Below are 16,914 nucleotides of genomic sequence, written 5' to 3' on the forward strand. Positions count from 1 at the left end.
AATTGCTTTTTTCTTCCCTGCCTCTCAGGCTGTACTCATACTATTTCTTCCAACTGGAGTATCTCTTTTGTAACAACAGCGCAAGTATCTACCTTTCTAAACCTTACCCAGCCCCAAACATAACATCTCAGATGACGTCTTCACCTCTTCTGAGCTTTTTTACTGTCTGTCCTTTCCCTATGACATCTCTTTGTAATCTACCTTAAAATGATCTCAGTAGGGACTTCGCTGGTGGCACAGTGGTTAAGAATCTGCTTGCCAATGCAGGGGAAATGGGTTCGAGCCCTGGTCCAGGAAGATCCCACATGCCATGGAGCAACTAAGCCCGTGCGCCACAACTACTGAGCCTGAGTGCCACAACTACTGAAGCCCATGCACCTAGAGCCTGTGCTCAGCAAAAAGAGAAGCCACTGCAATGAGAAGACTGCGCACCACAACGAAGAGTAACCCCCGCTCGCTGCAACTAGAGAAAGCCTGTGTGCAGCAACGAAGACCCAATGTGGCCCAAAATAAATAAATAAATATTTTAAAAAATGACCTCAGTATTTCATCCTTCTCACTAAATAAAAAGTTATTTGAGGGAAAATATTATTTACTGAATACTTATCTTTTTAACTCCGTTACTTAATAATGCTTTGAATGGTATAGGTACAATTTATTTCCTAAACTACAGTGAAATGCCTCTAAGCCATATTTGCCTTTTTATGACAGATCAGAAAAGCTTCTAAAAATAGCTAAGTACTTAAGAGAAGATCTGTATTAATTATTATGATTAATTATTAACATATCAAACACAAAATTTTCCCTTTTTTGTAGGGGAAAAGGAGTAGTAGACTGGATAGTCCTGCTAACAAGGAAAATAAGAATGGACACCAAACAGCATAGGAAAAAAATATGACTAAATGAGATAAAGAATGGCAAAAAGGCCAACATAAAATCAGAAGTAAAGAAATACCTTTTGTCTATAATCTCCTTTCAATTAATTTCTCGTCTTAGCTTTAAATATTAAGATTTAGAAAGTGACATAGCTTACCAGATCTGCTCCTGCCTGAAGTAAGACATCGGCTACATCGGTATGACCATTTTCACAGGCGTATGTTAGTGCTGTATCCCCTGTTGCTGTTGTTGCATGAACATTAGCTCCTGCAGTAGTGTTAGATACACAGCCTTAATAAAAGAATCATAAGACACAAATGTGGATACTGAAATTTCTTCTAGATAAGCCATATCTCCTCAAATTAGACAAAACAGCCTTATCCATTTCTAGAAATAGAGAATACTGTCAGCATCTTTAAAAGCAAAAAAGAAAAAAAATTAGAAATAGATTACTGCTTAAAATTAAAACTGCAGATATTTCAAACAGCAATAAGGTAAATTATTTATTCAAAATACACTAAAAAATTTATCACATTATTTTTCTATACACATTCAGTGCATCATACATCAAAAAAAAGCTATTTGCATTGCAATATTTTTACTTAAATAAATCATGTAAAAAAACTCCCAAATGCAAAAATGCCTACCTGCAGCTAATAAGTATTTAACTAACTCCAAATGACCCTCTTGAGCAGCTTCCATTAAAGGGGTAGAACACCCTAGTTCTATATCAGCTCCTGCCTTAATTAGAAAGTCTGCCACTTCCAGAAAGCCTCCACAGCAAGCCAAAGTCAAGGCAGTTTCTTGAGTTTCTTCTGTCTGTGCATTGATATTTGCTCCTAAAATAAAGATTCTAATTATTTAAAGAAAGTCATTAACTTATTCCAGAGATAAGCAAAACATGATTATTTCCTAGTAAACTATACTTCAAAAATGAACATTTATATTAATTTACTAAATGATGAAGTACCTCTCCCCTATTCTAGGAGGCAGTTAAAAATAAAGAAAACTATCAAAACCACATCCACTAGTCCATATTTGACGTACACTGCTGGAATAAGATTTATTTAGCTAGAAGGTACAAGTCATGTGATTTAAGGCCTTAGAAAATAAACCACATCCCCTAGTTATAAAGGTTCAAAATAATGATGATAAAAGATGTTGATGAAAATAATAATAGATAATATTTCATATGCTGTTATTTGTCAGGTAATAAAGCATTTTACATATTATTGTTAGCTCCATTTTTACAGCTAAGGAAATTGAGATTAACTAAGTTGCCCAAGGTCACAACAACATTATCATCATCACTACAACCACCATCACCACAGTTAACACTTAACAGACACTATATGACAAAGTGTTCTAAAAGCTTTAAACACATCTATAAATTCTCACAACAACCCTACAGACAACAAAATTGAGGCACAGAAGGTTAGAAACTTGCCTAAAGTTACAAAATCGGCAAGCAGTGGATTTGTGATTCAAACTAGAAAGTCTGCTCCAAAAACTATGCTTTTAAAATTCTAGTCAATATTACCTTTCAGTAAAAGGTTTTTTTAAAATGTGCCATTCCTCCTAAATTTGTACAAACAAAACCTTTACTACTAAAAGAGATATAAAACCAGGCTACCAATATGGATAGAGATGCGAGATTACTTCTAAAGTTAAGGTATCTTAATACAGTCAAGTAACTGTTTCACTTTCCCCAAAAGAGAAGCCCACAGTGTACTGAGCTCCTTGACAGCTTCTTACACATGCATTGTTGCATTCTCATCAAGTTAGTCCTTATGGCAAGATTTCCCATAGTGTACTTTATGAAACACTAGAAACATCAAATATTTATTAATAGGTATTCTGCCCTAAGAGGCATTCTCTCAATATATTAGCTGCAGAAATGCTGAATCTCATACATGCCCCTACATAACCTACAACCCTATCCCACCCCCACTTCTCTCTCTTTTTATTCACACAGCACAAAATGGCTCTGAAAGCTCTTAAATAGTAAAGAAGTCCATTTGATTTTATTTAGTATAGTATGAGAGCTGTTTTCAAAGAAAATATTTCATCTTTAGTTTTTGTGATAGCACCTCATTACAAATCTACTAGAAAAATGAAATAAATTCAATTTTATAAAATCATAATCTTACATTTTACACATTTATGTGTTAGTGTCTTGATTGGTATTGGTTACCTTGGCCTAAAAGTAACGCCACCATTTCTTCATGTCCTTCACGAGCAGCTTCCATCAATGGTGTATAACCTTCATCATTGACCTCTTCCAGGCTAGCTCCTCTTTCAATAAGTAAAGCCGCAAGTTCCACGTGCCCACCACATGCAGCCAAAGTCAATGGTGATTCAAATGAATCAGCAGGCATGTTCACTTGGGCACCACTGTCAAGAAGTAACCTAGCTACTTCAACGTGGCCATCCTGATTACAATGCAATTAAAAAAACTGAATCAGCACCATTAAAAAATCTTTAAAAATACTTCTCAATTGCTATACAATGAAGTTTACTGATCTCAATTCAAATAAGAATTAATAAATCTACATTTAACAGGTGAGTAAGCAAGCATTAATTAAGACATATCTTCAGTTTACTCTAGTAGTAAATAGCAATTGAGGATATAAAATATGTAGAAAAATATCTTCAATCAAAAAGCTTATTAACCATCAGAAAAAAAAACAGTAAGCACATAAGAGATTACTGTGAGATAACATCAACACTGCATAGTATAAGCTTAAATGCTAAAAGTATAAAGTTTAGAAAGGGAAAGTAGGATTTTCATAGAAACTTTAAGGATAAGCAAAGTTTTGGCTAGGTAGAGAAAGAAAAATCCAATACTTTTTAGAGGAGTGGGGGAATTGAGCATGATGGGAAAAGGGAACACAATATGTACATGGTAATTCCTTTGTTGTTCAACAATCAAATGCCAGTGAAAATTAAGAAAAAGAAAAAGAAGTTCTCTCTTAATATCTTCTGTCTTCTTTACCAGTCTCCCTTTCTCACAGTTTTCCTAAATATTGGCAACCCCAAGGCTCACTTTTCCATTCTTTCTTCCTTTGATACATTTTTCCTTCTGTATTACCTCACAGACATTTCATCTTTTTTTGAACATGTCATGCCCATTTTTGCCTTGGTACTTGCCATATTACACAACTTTAATGTCTTATCACTGTGGTTACTTTGCTGTTCCTTTAGCTCAGAATTTTCTCCTTCCATAAGTAGTCAACTCCTACATTTCCTTTAAAGTCCAGTTTAGAACCTCAGTCTCTTAGCAAATCTCCAAAACGTATGGCCCCTACTAGTATCTTTCATCTACTTATAACACTTACTTATATTGCATGTAGAGTAGGTCTACAGAATATTCCACTTTCATTTTTTAATCTACATATAGTTTGTTTCTCTAATGGGGGTGGCAAGGATGTTTTAAGTTCCTTACACACATTATGTCATTTAACCCTCACAACAACCCTAGAGAAGGATATTATTTTAACAGATGGGGAACTCAAAACCCTCCCAGAAAATTTGTTTAATCAAAAGAATAATTTACTAAAGCAAACACTGGTATGGCAATTAGAAAAACAAAAAATAACTCAAGTCTTAAATGGCTACCTAATTTTTTTTAAATTAGTAATTAAAAGTTAACATCCTTTCAATAATCATTCTCTGAAGGGAAGTTGAGACAAGAAACTTAAAATTTGGGGTCTGTTTTATCTTTGGTGTGTTTTTCTCATAAATCTGCCTATAATGTTATTCTGATTCATTTCTGTGCCACAAGTCATAGACTGAGATACAAAAGTTTAAGAGTACTATTATTACGTATTCTCAAGTACAAATTAAAAAAAAAGTTCTTAAAAAAAGGAATTCAGGGCTGAGAAAAGACCATGATAGAGGATCTCTGGGAAGGGAAAATCTCTGGAAAGGGATCTTTGGGAAAGGAGAATGACAGAGGGAGAATTATGTAATGCAGATAATATTCTAATTTCAAATTTTTCATAAATTTTAAATTACGGGTTTGATGAACATGTTTTACTTAGTATTATGTGCATACTCTGTGGATTATGTTCTCATTTTTAATAGCCTTGATCAACTTTTAAAAAGTCACTTTTTGTGCCAATTACATAAAACCAGTATAACTATGGGAGACGAAGAAAATGAAGGTAGTGCTACAAAGCTTCAGAAAGCACCTCTGATAGAAGTTAATACTGCACGACTGGCTCTTATAATTCAGATAGCTGAGGTTCTGATCCACAAGTCATGATAAACAGAATCTTTGAACCCAAGGAAACGGCACTCACTATACACTGACTCTGTCTCTACCTAATATATAAATATATTTCATGTATGTATTTCACCAATCTTACCATGCAAGCCTCCATTAAAGCAGTGTGCATTTCATCTGTTTTATGCTCTTGATCTGCGCCTGCTTCCAAAAGAAATCGCACCATCTCTAGATGTCCTAAACCAAAAGTTTATAAGATTACTTAAAAATATTTTATTATTCCCCAAAAATAAAATTAACAATATTTTGAAAAGTTGTATTTAACTTACAGCAATACATTTATTACCATAATACTAAAGTTAGCTACAAGCCACCCTCAAGTGCCCAACACAAATTATATAAGTGATCTGTGCTGTTCTACTCCTTACCCTGTTACCCTAGAAACTGCTATTACTAAAATCCTTGCTGTAGGTGAGCAAAGGTGGCCCTAAAATGCAACACCCAGAATATCCCCTCTACAACCTTTTTAGGGCCCAGGCATGCCATAGTTATTTTATTTATACTATAGACTAAATTAGCTTTTGTGAACTAGTAGCCTGGGATGATATTCATCATTGAAGTTATTTCTATGAGGAAATGAGCTTTAAGCTTCCATAACTAACTCACAGACATTTTAGGAACAACCTGCTTGTAAGTTGGAAACCATATATATAAAAATATTCTTGAAACAACACCATTTATATTTATTCATTTATTTAGATATAAACATATACATACACATACATATATATACACACACATATATATACACACACATATATTTATGTAGTTTCAAATAAACCATATGCTTCAGTTCAGATAAAGATTACCTTGTGAGTAGTTACAATGAACATAAATTATATTTTAAAAAGGACTTCAGATACTATGTAAGAAACAGTAGAAAAGTGACTAATTTTTTTCCAACTTCATCTGGAAATGAGCTGCAGTCAATTTTCAGTCAACTGGAAATGGAGGAAGGAGTGGATGGCAGAATCATGAACAGTTAAAATTAACTCTGGTGAATAAGTGTAGAACCTGCCATACCTTGTTTTTGCTAACAAACTCTCTCTCCTTCCTCTCTGTCATTCTCCCTTCCCAAAGATCCACATCAATGTTTAGTCTCAGCCTGAATTCTATCCCTTCCCCATCTCCTCCTTGTCAATCTGTATCCTAAGAGACCTCACCAGAAATAGGGGAAAGTAAGAGTGTCCATGGATCCTTGGAAGTAGTAGAGATGTTCTCCACCAGCTCAGTTCTATATCCAGTTTCTCTAAGGAAAGCCTGCAAGCCCCAACCTCAGCAGGGTGGGGCTACAAGCATAGGAGAGAGGGAAGAGTAGTTATATATAGCCCCATCTCAAAGCTCATTGGCCAGCTGGGTCTCAGTAGTAAAATGGAGCTAGTTCCGGGTTCAAAAGTATTTGATGGAAAGGTAAGACAGAGCCACCCAATCAGCCTGCCCTGGAGAGGCTGCCCCAAGGCTTAATTTCTCCCCTCCCAATGAAGATCAACCTCTGCGTAACTACTGAACAGAACTGGAGAAGTAAGAGACCTCAGCTGTGCTTCCTAAGTACCCTTAATCTGAATTATCTGTAACACGAAAAAATCAAAAGTCCTTTAGAGCACATTTTTACATTTAACTTAAATTTTAGTCACTTATGTGTCTAAGGAGTATTTTAGCCATGTTTTTTAAGTGAAGTTATTCCAAAAGACCTCACAAAATCCTGGCCACTCTGAAGTACTGATAGAATGAAACAAAACAACAGGAGGTCCAACACAAGGGTGAAGGAATCAAAGCCCTGGGTGCAAAATTTAAGGAGACATTCACTCACAAGCTAGTGTATGTGAAGATTCAGCCATCGAGAGTGAGTGCCTCCTTAACTCTTTTTTTTTCCTCCTTAACTTTTATACCTTGCCTTGCAAGAGCTTTTTCTTGATGCCTCTGGGTCAAAAATGTATCACTTATTTTATGATACAATCATGACACAGCTGCAGACGGTAGAAAACATTGAAGTGAATGGGCTATGCAGGTAAAAAATTTCATGAAATTTTCTTTTTAAAAAGTTTTAGTTTAGGGCTTCCCTGGTGGCGCAGTGGTTGAGAATCTGCCTGTTAATGCAGGGGACACGGTTTTGAGCCCTGGACTGGGAGGATCCCACATGCCGCGGAGCAACTGGGTCCGTGAGCTACAACTACTGAGCCTGAGCATCTGGAGCCTGTGCTCTGCAACAAGAGAGGCTGCGATAGTGAGAGGCCTGCGCACCGCGATGAAGGGTAGCCCCCGTTTACCATAACTAGAGAAAGTCCTGGCACAGAAACAAAGACCCAACACAGCAAAAATAAATAAAATAAATTAAATAAACTCCTACCCACAACATCTTCTTTAAAAAAAAAAATGTTTCTTAGTTTATAGCAATTTATCTGTCAAAAAGGTTGATTCTGAAAAATGTCTGGCTCTGTGGCTGTCTTTTTAGAATCTAGATTAACTAGCTGAGGACCAAGTATCTTTCCAGACAATTATCTTGCCCCTCCCAAAGAAGATATTTTACTCTATTATCAATATTTTCAGGTTGATTGACATCATTTAGAACACTATGTACCCCCTTTGTACAGCTATATATTGGTAGGTATTCTCAATTTCAACCAGCTCTTCCTTCTAACTTTATTAAACTTGTTAATGATACTCTAAAATTGTTCTTTTGAATACAAACTCCCTCCACAACACTTTTTATTTTCCTTTTCATATATCCTCCTTTCTCTTCAATTCTTTTCCTTTCTTCTTGGTATCATGAGAAATAGCTTAAGCACCTTCTTGTTAATAAATCATTCTAGCTTCTATTTATTTATTTATTTATTTACTGGCCATATCGCACGGCACGTGGGATCTTAGTTCCCCTACCAGGGATCTAACCCACGCCGCCTGCAGTGGAAGCGTGGAGTCTTAACCACCGGACTGCCAGGGAAGCCCCTCATTCCAGCTTTTATTGCATTTACTTTAAATTTACAGGCTAAACCCTTCTGGATTCAATAGGATTCTTTTGTGTAAACCAGGCAAAATACTCTGACAAGCAAAATCATTAAAAAGTGCAGTGCATATTAAATAACTGTTTCTAATAAAACAACCAGATCAACAGTCATTTTTCACTGACAATATTTATAATATTGAGTGTATATTTTAAAAGTTTAATATATAAACTTTAGATATTAAACTTTTAAACTCTAAAACACTTTAAACACTTATTTATAACGTACTATACCATTACCATATTTTATTTTTTATTTTAAGTGACTATTCTATATGAAGTAACTGTCATTTCATGAATTTAAAAACTTTGTTTAAAAAAAAAAGTTCTTTACTGTACCTTTGTAACAAGCTAACGTAAGGGCACTCTCTTTAAATTCATTGGAATGCGTATTAATGCCAGCCCCATTTTCTAGCAGCAATCTGGCTACTTCCACATGTCCAGCACTTCCAGCTTCCATAAGAGGAGTATGACCATTTTCATTATGGTCCTCAATACTAGCACCGGATTCCAAGAGCACCTTTACAACATCTACATAACCTCCAGCACAAGCATATGTAAGTGCTGTATTGCCTATTTGAATGAAGAAAAACAAAGACATTAACATAAAATACCAAAATAAAACAGAGGTTTATTTAGTATCAAAGACAAAACTGAAATGAGAGACTATAATCTTAATAAATTTAGCTATTACACTTATATATATAATTCTTTTCTTCATTACATTTTATCTTACTGAAATCAACTCCCTATTCTTTCCATTTAAAAATCAGGGTCAAACACATGTGGAAAATCAGATACACTTATCACAATTGTAGAGTTATAAAAGAACTGAGCAATTCTGAAACTAACTTCCCACATGAGGAAAAAGTTACACTGATTCTAACTTTAATCAGAGAAATGGTTCCCCAGCTTTATTTTTTCTTTGGATTATAATTATTCATCATATATAGATATACCTCATACCGTTCCTTTTAATCACGTACTGTTTTCACCACAACTTTACACATCAGTTAACTGGTGGCCAAAGTTAAAATAATTTCAAAAACATTCCCTCTTAATGATAAAAATCTCCCATGTTACATGGGGAAAAAAGTTAACTTCTGGGTAAAATAAGAATTCCTAAAACCCCCACAAACCAGAACATGCAGACCTTTAAAATTATTTAAAATATTTAATAAATTTAAAAATCTTGCATGAAGGAAATGCACAAAATATATTTTCATATATTTTAGAGCTTTTACACAAATCCATCTATGCCCAAATTTGAAAGAAAAAAAAAACTGATTTAGATTAACATTGTCTCTTGTGTAACATAATGTTTTCATAATACTTTCTTTTTCTATAGGCCGCAATTTATTAACACTAGGCAATGATAGACCTGCCTTCTGTTGCATATCCTTCTTATTCTCCCTATCTTCCCTTCCATTTTCCCCTGATAAATAGGAAACTTGGGTTTGAGAGGTGGAGACCATCCTCTCCACTTCCAAGAGGATGGTCCTTTTAACTGGGCCAGTGTTTAATATAAAAGAACCAAGGCCAGTTAATAGCACTCATACACAAAACAGGAGAAATTTCATTCAAGATACATTCTATGTACTTTAAGCCTAATGCACAGATATATACAAATGTGCAGCACTGATAATTGTGAAAGCATCACTAATGATCACTTTCATGTGAATTAATTACTATCAGAGGGTGTTAATATTTTAAAACTGAAAAAGAAGTATGCATAACCTGTTGAAGACTGTGCATTGACATCAGCTTTATGAGCTAGCAGCAACTTCACAATTTTGACATGTCCTCCATTAGCAGCAGCCATTAAAGGTGTAATGTCACCTTTGATCCCCCTATCTTCCACATTGGCATGCATTGCCAACAAAACCTTATGAAAGAAAAAGTTTAAAGTATATTAGAAAATGATATTTTCATCAAAAGTTTTGAACATATATTTATGTTAACACCTACCTAGTCATGTTAGAGAGCCAATAAACAAAAAAAATGTATCTAACAAAACTATTTCTTGAAATGAGCCTGATGGTTGATTTTATTTTATTATTCCCTTAATACACAGGCCAAATTAAAACAAAACAATCAGAAAACTGTGAGCTTTATTTTGATAATACAAACCTGTGCAAGCTCATAATATCCAGCAGAACAAGCTAAACAAAGGAGGCTCTCCCCTTCCTCAGTGTGTTCATTTACACTTCGCCCTTCAATGAGTAACTTTCGCACAGCATTTACATCTCCTTCTGAACAGGCTTCTGCCAAACTGCGGCTATTGGGGGAAGAATATTGTAATATCAGGATATAAGAATATAAAAAATTGCCCAGCATAAGTGTTGATTTTTTCAAATTAATCTGGACAGTAGTGCTAAAAAGAATGATTATTTCAATATGACTCATAACAAAAAGAAAATTAAATGATTCAGTTCACTGAGTTTTTAAAATCTACATATAAAAGTCACTGAATTAAAATTATCCCCATTACAAAATGTTTTCAGTCATGTAACTGAAAAAGTCTAATTTACTATAAGTAGGGAAAAAATCCAAAATTTTAAAACATAAAATTGTATAGAAAAATCACATGAAGGAAATACAAGTTATAATTACACTTCTGTTTGTTTAGTCACTAGAAAAATTTTATACGGTTTAATGAAATGGGTAAAACTTTTACTAATTATAAATGCCTAAGTTCTTCAATCAAGTAAAGGGAAATCAGATAGGAAAGTTGTAAGCATGTAATTTTGACTAATCTATGAATAACTGAGAAGGAGATTCTTTTTTTGAAGTATTTACTTATGCCATCACGTTTTGGGGAAGTATGAAAAATATCCAGGTAAGGCAAAGGTCTAATTCAAGCAAAAGGAGAGTGGAAAAAGTGGTGGAACAACAGAAAATTATACTTAGAGTAAAGCATTTGCCCTGCAAATCTTCCAAAAGAATTTCAACTGTGGACATTTCTAAAGATTCCTTCACTTGCGGCTAAAATCCATTCTTAGAAAAACATTAATTCCGAGTCTCTTCATTAATATTCTCTTTATTTCAAATATACCTCAATTCTTACAACCTCCTCTTAAAACATGGCCCTGTCACTTCAGGTACTAAAGCCATCATCCATGGATAACCTGTTTTCTATACCTATATTATCACTACCACCCAGTTTTAAGAACATCATCCTTAGCCAAGATTATGGTGAAGTCTCCTAAGCAGTCTCCCTGCTTTTACCCTTGCTCTCCTTCAGGCTCTTTTCGGTGAAGGAGCCAGAGAGATCTTGCTTAAAAGGAAGTAGACCTGTCACTCCTCTGCTCAGAATCCTCCACTGGCCTTTAATCTTACCCACAGTAAAAGTCAGAATCCTTATAAGACCTGTCCAGTGGTAGGATCTCAAACTCCTCCTTTTACTTCTCTGGTTTCAACACCTAATATTCTCACTTACTCTTTCCGCTTTAGCCAAATTGGCTTTCCCGTTTTTCATCAAAAATGCTAATTAAGCTGTAACTCCAAGATTTATGTATCTGCTATCCCTCTGACAAAAAAGCTTCTCCCAGGCGCAGCTCACTGCCTTATCTTATTTCAGGTCTTTGCTAAAAAGCCACCTTTTAAATGAGGGTTTCCCTGACTACCGTATTAAAAGTGCAACATGATCCCTAACCCCAAACACTGCCTTAGCACTTCCGCATTCAATTTCTTCTGCCCATAATCGTATCATTGTATGCCATACTATATATTTTGTCTACTTGTTAACTGTACTGTCACAAAACACCCACCGCGCTCCACTGTTTCTCAAGCTTTGCTGAACAAACATGACTGTCACAAACATGGCCTAGTGTTTTGCTGATCACTTTTAGTAGTGTCAGTGCCAAAGAATCTATGACTCTTTATTTTTCTATCCTATTTCCTGCTGAACTAGCCTTAATATACTCTTCAAGGTGCTTTGCCAGTCCCAGAAGGCACATTAAAAAATATCTGGAGAATATCAATAATATCACAGGCTAGTAAAACTGAACGTTAACTAAGGAACAGAACTGGAAGTTAACTAAAGAAGGAGAGTCAATCTATGAGAAGGATGGTAAAATAAATTAATAAAAACAGAAAACTTAGATGAATGAAGACAATCAGAGTTAAGAGAAACAGCAAATTCACATTCTTGTTAATACTAAAAGATGTTGCATAAAAACACTATTATATAAGACAATTCTTGAATGCTATTTTTTATTCTCTAAACTCATATATAAAAGAGTATTCTCATTTTTTTCAACTATTTAAAGGTAACTGCTAAAATACAGTTTACCCTTGAACATCACAGGGGTTAGGGGTAACCACACTCCACTCAGCTGAAAATCTACAAATAACTGATCAGTCTGCCCTCCATAAATGCAGTTCCTCCATATCTCTATATCCATGTTTCTGCATCCATGGATTCAACCAACCACAGACTGTGCAGCAATGTAGTATTCACTACTGAAAGAAACCTGTGCTGGGAGCTCCCTGGTAGTCTAGTGGTTAGGCTTTGGCTTTCACTGCTGTGGCGTGGGTTTAATCCCTGGTTGGGAAACTGAGATCCACAAGCCACGTGGCGTGGCCAAAAGAAAAAAAAAAAAAGAAAGAAAGAAGAAGAGAAAGAAAAAAACCCTGTGTGTAAGTGGACCTGTGCAGTTCAGACCTGTGTTGTTCGAGTCAACTGTAAATAAAATGGCTTAATGGCTTCTTTTCAGTTAAAGGAAAAAAAGAAGCCTCTGAAGGGTGAAGACAGTAGTAACATGTATTAATGGTTCTTTTCCAGCTGCTTCCTTGGCATTGTATTTTTCATTATACTACCCATAACTGTTTTATATACAAGATGGTGTGATTGTTTTTTATTGCATAACATCATCAGAAAAACTTTAAAGGCCAAGTCAGAAAATATTTACTGAGTTCTTACTAAACGTGAAATGTTATATAAAAGGAATTATAGGACAAATAAAAATAACATCCCTGGAACTCACGTACATTCAAGTTATGGAAACTAGATCTCTGACATTTTTGAACATTCATAAAACAAATAAACAAATAAAAACCCTGCCCTTTAAAATGGTCAGAACTATGCACATGAAGTAGAAAATGGCATGACTAATTAGATATCATTTACTTCTTTGTCACCAAAACATTAAAAGAAAACAAAATCTAAATAAGCAAAAGGTCTTTTATAACATATTGGCTAAGAAGTCAGCCTTGTAGTCAGACAGACACTGACGTCCTACCTCTGCTACTTGTTACCTATTCAATCTTAAGTTACTTCTTTTCTGCTTTTCATGAGTAAAATGGGAATAAAAACAAAATCCATGGCTAAGGCTTTTTGTGAGTATAAATAAGATATCACAGGTAAAGTGGTTAGCACACTGCCAGGCACAAAATACATGCTCAGTAAATGTTAGCTATTTTAATTATTTTTAAGAAAATGTTTTTATACTGATCACAGTGGAAATACACTTACTTGTCCGACTGCCCTGCATTTGCTGTGCTTTCAGCTCTCATACGGGTAAGTGCAGCAGCAGCTTCATCCAACGCACAACTAACAGATGATGTCAACCTCCGAAGCACTTCAGGATCTGCAAAGGCTTTACCATCAGCCGTAGATAATTTGCCTATTCCTATTATATTATTTTCACACCAATTCAGATATACCCAAAAGGAGAAACAAAGCAAAATTCAAGTTACTTAACTCTATTTATGTTAAACTCCAAATGATACACTGGACATATATATTGCCTGGCCAGAATCTTCTGGGAAATCACTGTTCTCCAATTTTCTATTAGTCTTATTCCTTCCATGTGGTCCATAAGTGCTCAACTCTGTGACTCTCTGGTTCTAGAAATGGGTCGTAGGTCTACGCTGGGACAATCGGGTGTCCTCACTCAGACTTCTGCCATACGTTTGCACGAAGAACCTATGCTCAAAGGTTGCTAAATCGTGAGTCATGAGCTATTTGGTCACTTTTATCACCACAAAGAGAAAAAGACTGCCCAAATTAAGTCAACATAGAGGAGAGCAGAGAAATAGGAAGGAGACAGTTCTGATAAAGTTATATTTGACTCATTGACACTAGTAGTGCCAGAAGCCAGCACCATACCTATACCTTTGGTAAATGCCCATTTTCATTTAAGAATGTTTAGTTGGGCTACTACCACTTGTGACCAAAAAATGGCCATATAAGACATTATAGGCTATATAAAAGATAACCTATCTATGAGTACCTATTTGCTTCAAATTACGACTACAATTTATTACATACACCCAAAATCATGTCTAAAAACACCATATCTAAAAAATATTCAGAACAGACAAAATTTTTTTAAATTTCAAAAGCAGGAATGGTTAGTTACCATAATCATGTGTTACATGTACATGAAACACAACTTGTTGCTACTCTACATATCACTATAAAGCAAGCTGATCTCTAACATTCTAAACTCAGTGCTGCTCAATCCAGGCTGCCCATCAGTGGAGCCTTTCAAAAGTACAGATGCTGAACTCTCCTATATCTGAAGATATAATTCAGTAAGTAAAAGGAAGGCCTAGGGATCTACATACTTTAAAGGCTCTAAGGAGATTCTGATGCACAGCCAGGATTAAGAATCTTTGCTCTAACTTGAAGATAAAACAACTAATGTTACAATGGATATTACAGAACCCCGCCACTCAACATGTGGTTCATGAACTACTGATAGAAGCATTACTGTCACTTGGGAGCTTGTCAGAAATGCAGAATCTGAGACCCTAAAATTTACTGATCAATAACCTGTATTTTAAAAAAAGATCCCCAAGTGATTCAAACGCAATTAATGTTTAAGAAACACTATTTTAAAAAGGTTTTAAAACAAACTAACTAAGACAAAGACCAAAAAGATCTCCCAAATGATAATAAACATATCTGTACAGATTTCTTTTAATAGTGGAAGGGCTCAATAATATAAGTTTGTGTTTGAAGTTTATTTTAAAAAAACTTTATACGCATTTGCTTTTCCTTCTGAAAAATCCAAGATATGAAATATTACATCTTACGGAATAAATATTGCAAAAAGCATTTCTGATTTTAGATATTTAGATATAACAAATGTTCAGAGCAGTCAAATTTAGTGTCTGCTACAATCAAGACATACAAAGGATAAAAACAGTCTTAATCTGGTAAGACTGATACCTACTGCATAATTTGTGTCATGAACATGCTATAGTAGTATTTATTCAATAAGTATTTATTCAATAAGATATCGGTGGTTAGTTAAGTATCCTAACATTATTGAGACCAATATCACAGATGCATTCTCACATGAGAGAATTAGCTCCAATATTTTAGCCAACTCAGATTGGCTATATAACAACTATTTGTCAGTGACAAAAAAGAACTAAACAAGAGGATATGTCCAGATCAGAAGAAAGTAATCCCTGTTTTTTAAAAAAATAACATTTAAAATAAAATATTCCATATTAAATTTTTATGAACTTCTCATACCTTCATAAGTAAAGATAACTATTTTAGTAAAAATAACTAGGAAGTAACCTAAGAAATACATAGTAACCTTTCAAATAAATAAACAGTGATTGGAAATTAATTTATCTAGCTACTCTGGATTATGGTGATTTTTTTTTTACTGGTCTTATTCAATTATCAGATATTAATCAGTGAAGATCAAATAACAGAAAAGATACACGATGACCAAATTATTCTTTCCAAGTTATGACATTTAATCAATTGAACAGAACCATATAATTTCAGAGAAAAGGTGTATTAAATGATTATCTAGATTTTTGATTTCAAGATGATTTTAAGACAATTATTTCCCCCTTTTTTCTTCTCAGAACTTACTCAAAGGAGAACTAAAATACAACAGGAACTCCATCTTTGATAAAACTAGAAGAAATTTGTAAATCAAAGCTAATATTCATGAAGACATAGTAAAGAGGAGATTAACTGACTCAGCAGAACAGAATAAGCAGAAACATAGAAATCAGTGAGAAACAAAGTGATCAACCCAATAGGTCTCAGGAGTTATATATAGGTTCCAGGTTCACGGGTGAGGCTTGGGTTGGAAAACAGAGAGACTGGCTGAACACCTGTGAGGAGCAGTCAGACATTTAAGACTCCATCCCAAACTGCACAGCCAGATAATTATTCTCTAAAGAGACTAAACCAGAAAGACCCTGGGCTAGAAGATATTGGGTATAGATGAGGAAGAGATAACACTAAATTGAAAATGAGGATTAAGTGAACATATGCATGATAAACAGTGAGATCCTTAGCCCCTTTTCTACTCTCAGCTCCCAAAATGCTGGCAGCCAGCATTTATAATTCACTAGACAGAAACAGGCAGATGTGTCTCTCAAGAAATTAAACAGCCACAGAGAAAAGACTTAAAGATATTGACATTTGGGGGTTCTCAAAGAAATGGAGAGGCTTCTGTCCAATCACTGGTATACTAGGAATTCTAAAATGTTCCCAAGATTACCCAGCTCTGGTGTACACACTCTATATAATCTTTGGGACTGTGAATTTGATAGATTTTATCTGCATGATTAGGTTATGCTATATAGCATAGTTGACCTGAAGATAAGAAGGTTATCTGGGTGGGCCTGACCTTATCACATGACCCCAGGAAGACCAAGAGATTTCTTTGGCTGGTTGGAGAAAAGGAAATCAGAGATTCAAAGCACAATGATTCCACAATGCCATGCTGATGTGAAGATGGGGGGGAGAGTGGGCGACCTCAAA

At 34.9% G+C, this 16,914-nt stretch overlaps 1 protein-coding gene across 12 annotated transcripts in view; it reads right to left on the reverse strand.

Moving 5' to 3' along the window:
• The window catches only part of ANKRD17 (ankyrin repeat domain 17), a 161,837-nt gene that overhangs the window by 69,878 nt on the left and 75,045 nt on the right, over nucleotides 1-16,914 (reverse strand). For 7 of the 12 annotated variants that reach the window (XM_032632414.1, XM_032632413.1, XM_032632406.1 and 4 more), the window contains exons 3-10: nucleotides 13,642-13,798; nucleotides 10,296-10,443; nucleotides 9,903-10,050; nucleotides 8,505-8,738; nucleotides 5,247-5,341; nucleotides 3,071-3,308; nucleotides 1,524-1,715; nucleotides 1,034-1,167 (exon numbers count right to left, since the gene is read on the reverse strand). In XM_032632414.1, the coding sequence (XP_032488305.1) occupies nucleotides 1,034-1,167; nucleotides 1,524-1,715; nucleotides 3,071-3,308; nucleotides 5,247-5,341; nucleotides 8,505-8,738; nucleotides 9,903-10,050; nucleotides 10,296-10,443; nucleotides 13,642-13,798 (1,346 nt within the window). The remainder of the gene's footprint in view (nucleotides 1-1,033; nucleotides 1,168-1,523; nucleotides 1,716-3,070; nucleotides 3,309-5,246; nucleotides 5,342-8,504; nucleotides 8,739-9,902; nucleotides 10,051-10,295; nucleotides 10,444-13,641; nucleotides 13,799-16,914) is intronic. The other 5 variants (XM_032632415.1, XM_032632409.1, XM_032632407.1 and 2 more) reach the window with 1 other exon arrangement.

Source organism: Phocoena sinus, chromosome 5 (assembly GCF_008692025.1).
Source record: "Phocoena sinus isolate mPhoSin1 chromosome 5, mPhoSin1.pri, whole genome shotgun sequence".
In the NCBI taxonomy this organism is placed as follows: Eukaryota; Metazoa; Chordata; class Mammalia; order Artiodactyla; family Phocoenidae; genus Phocoena; species Phocoena sinus.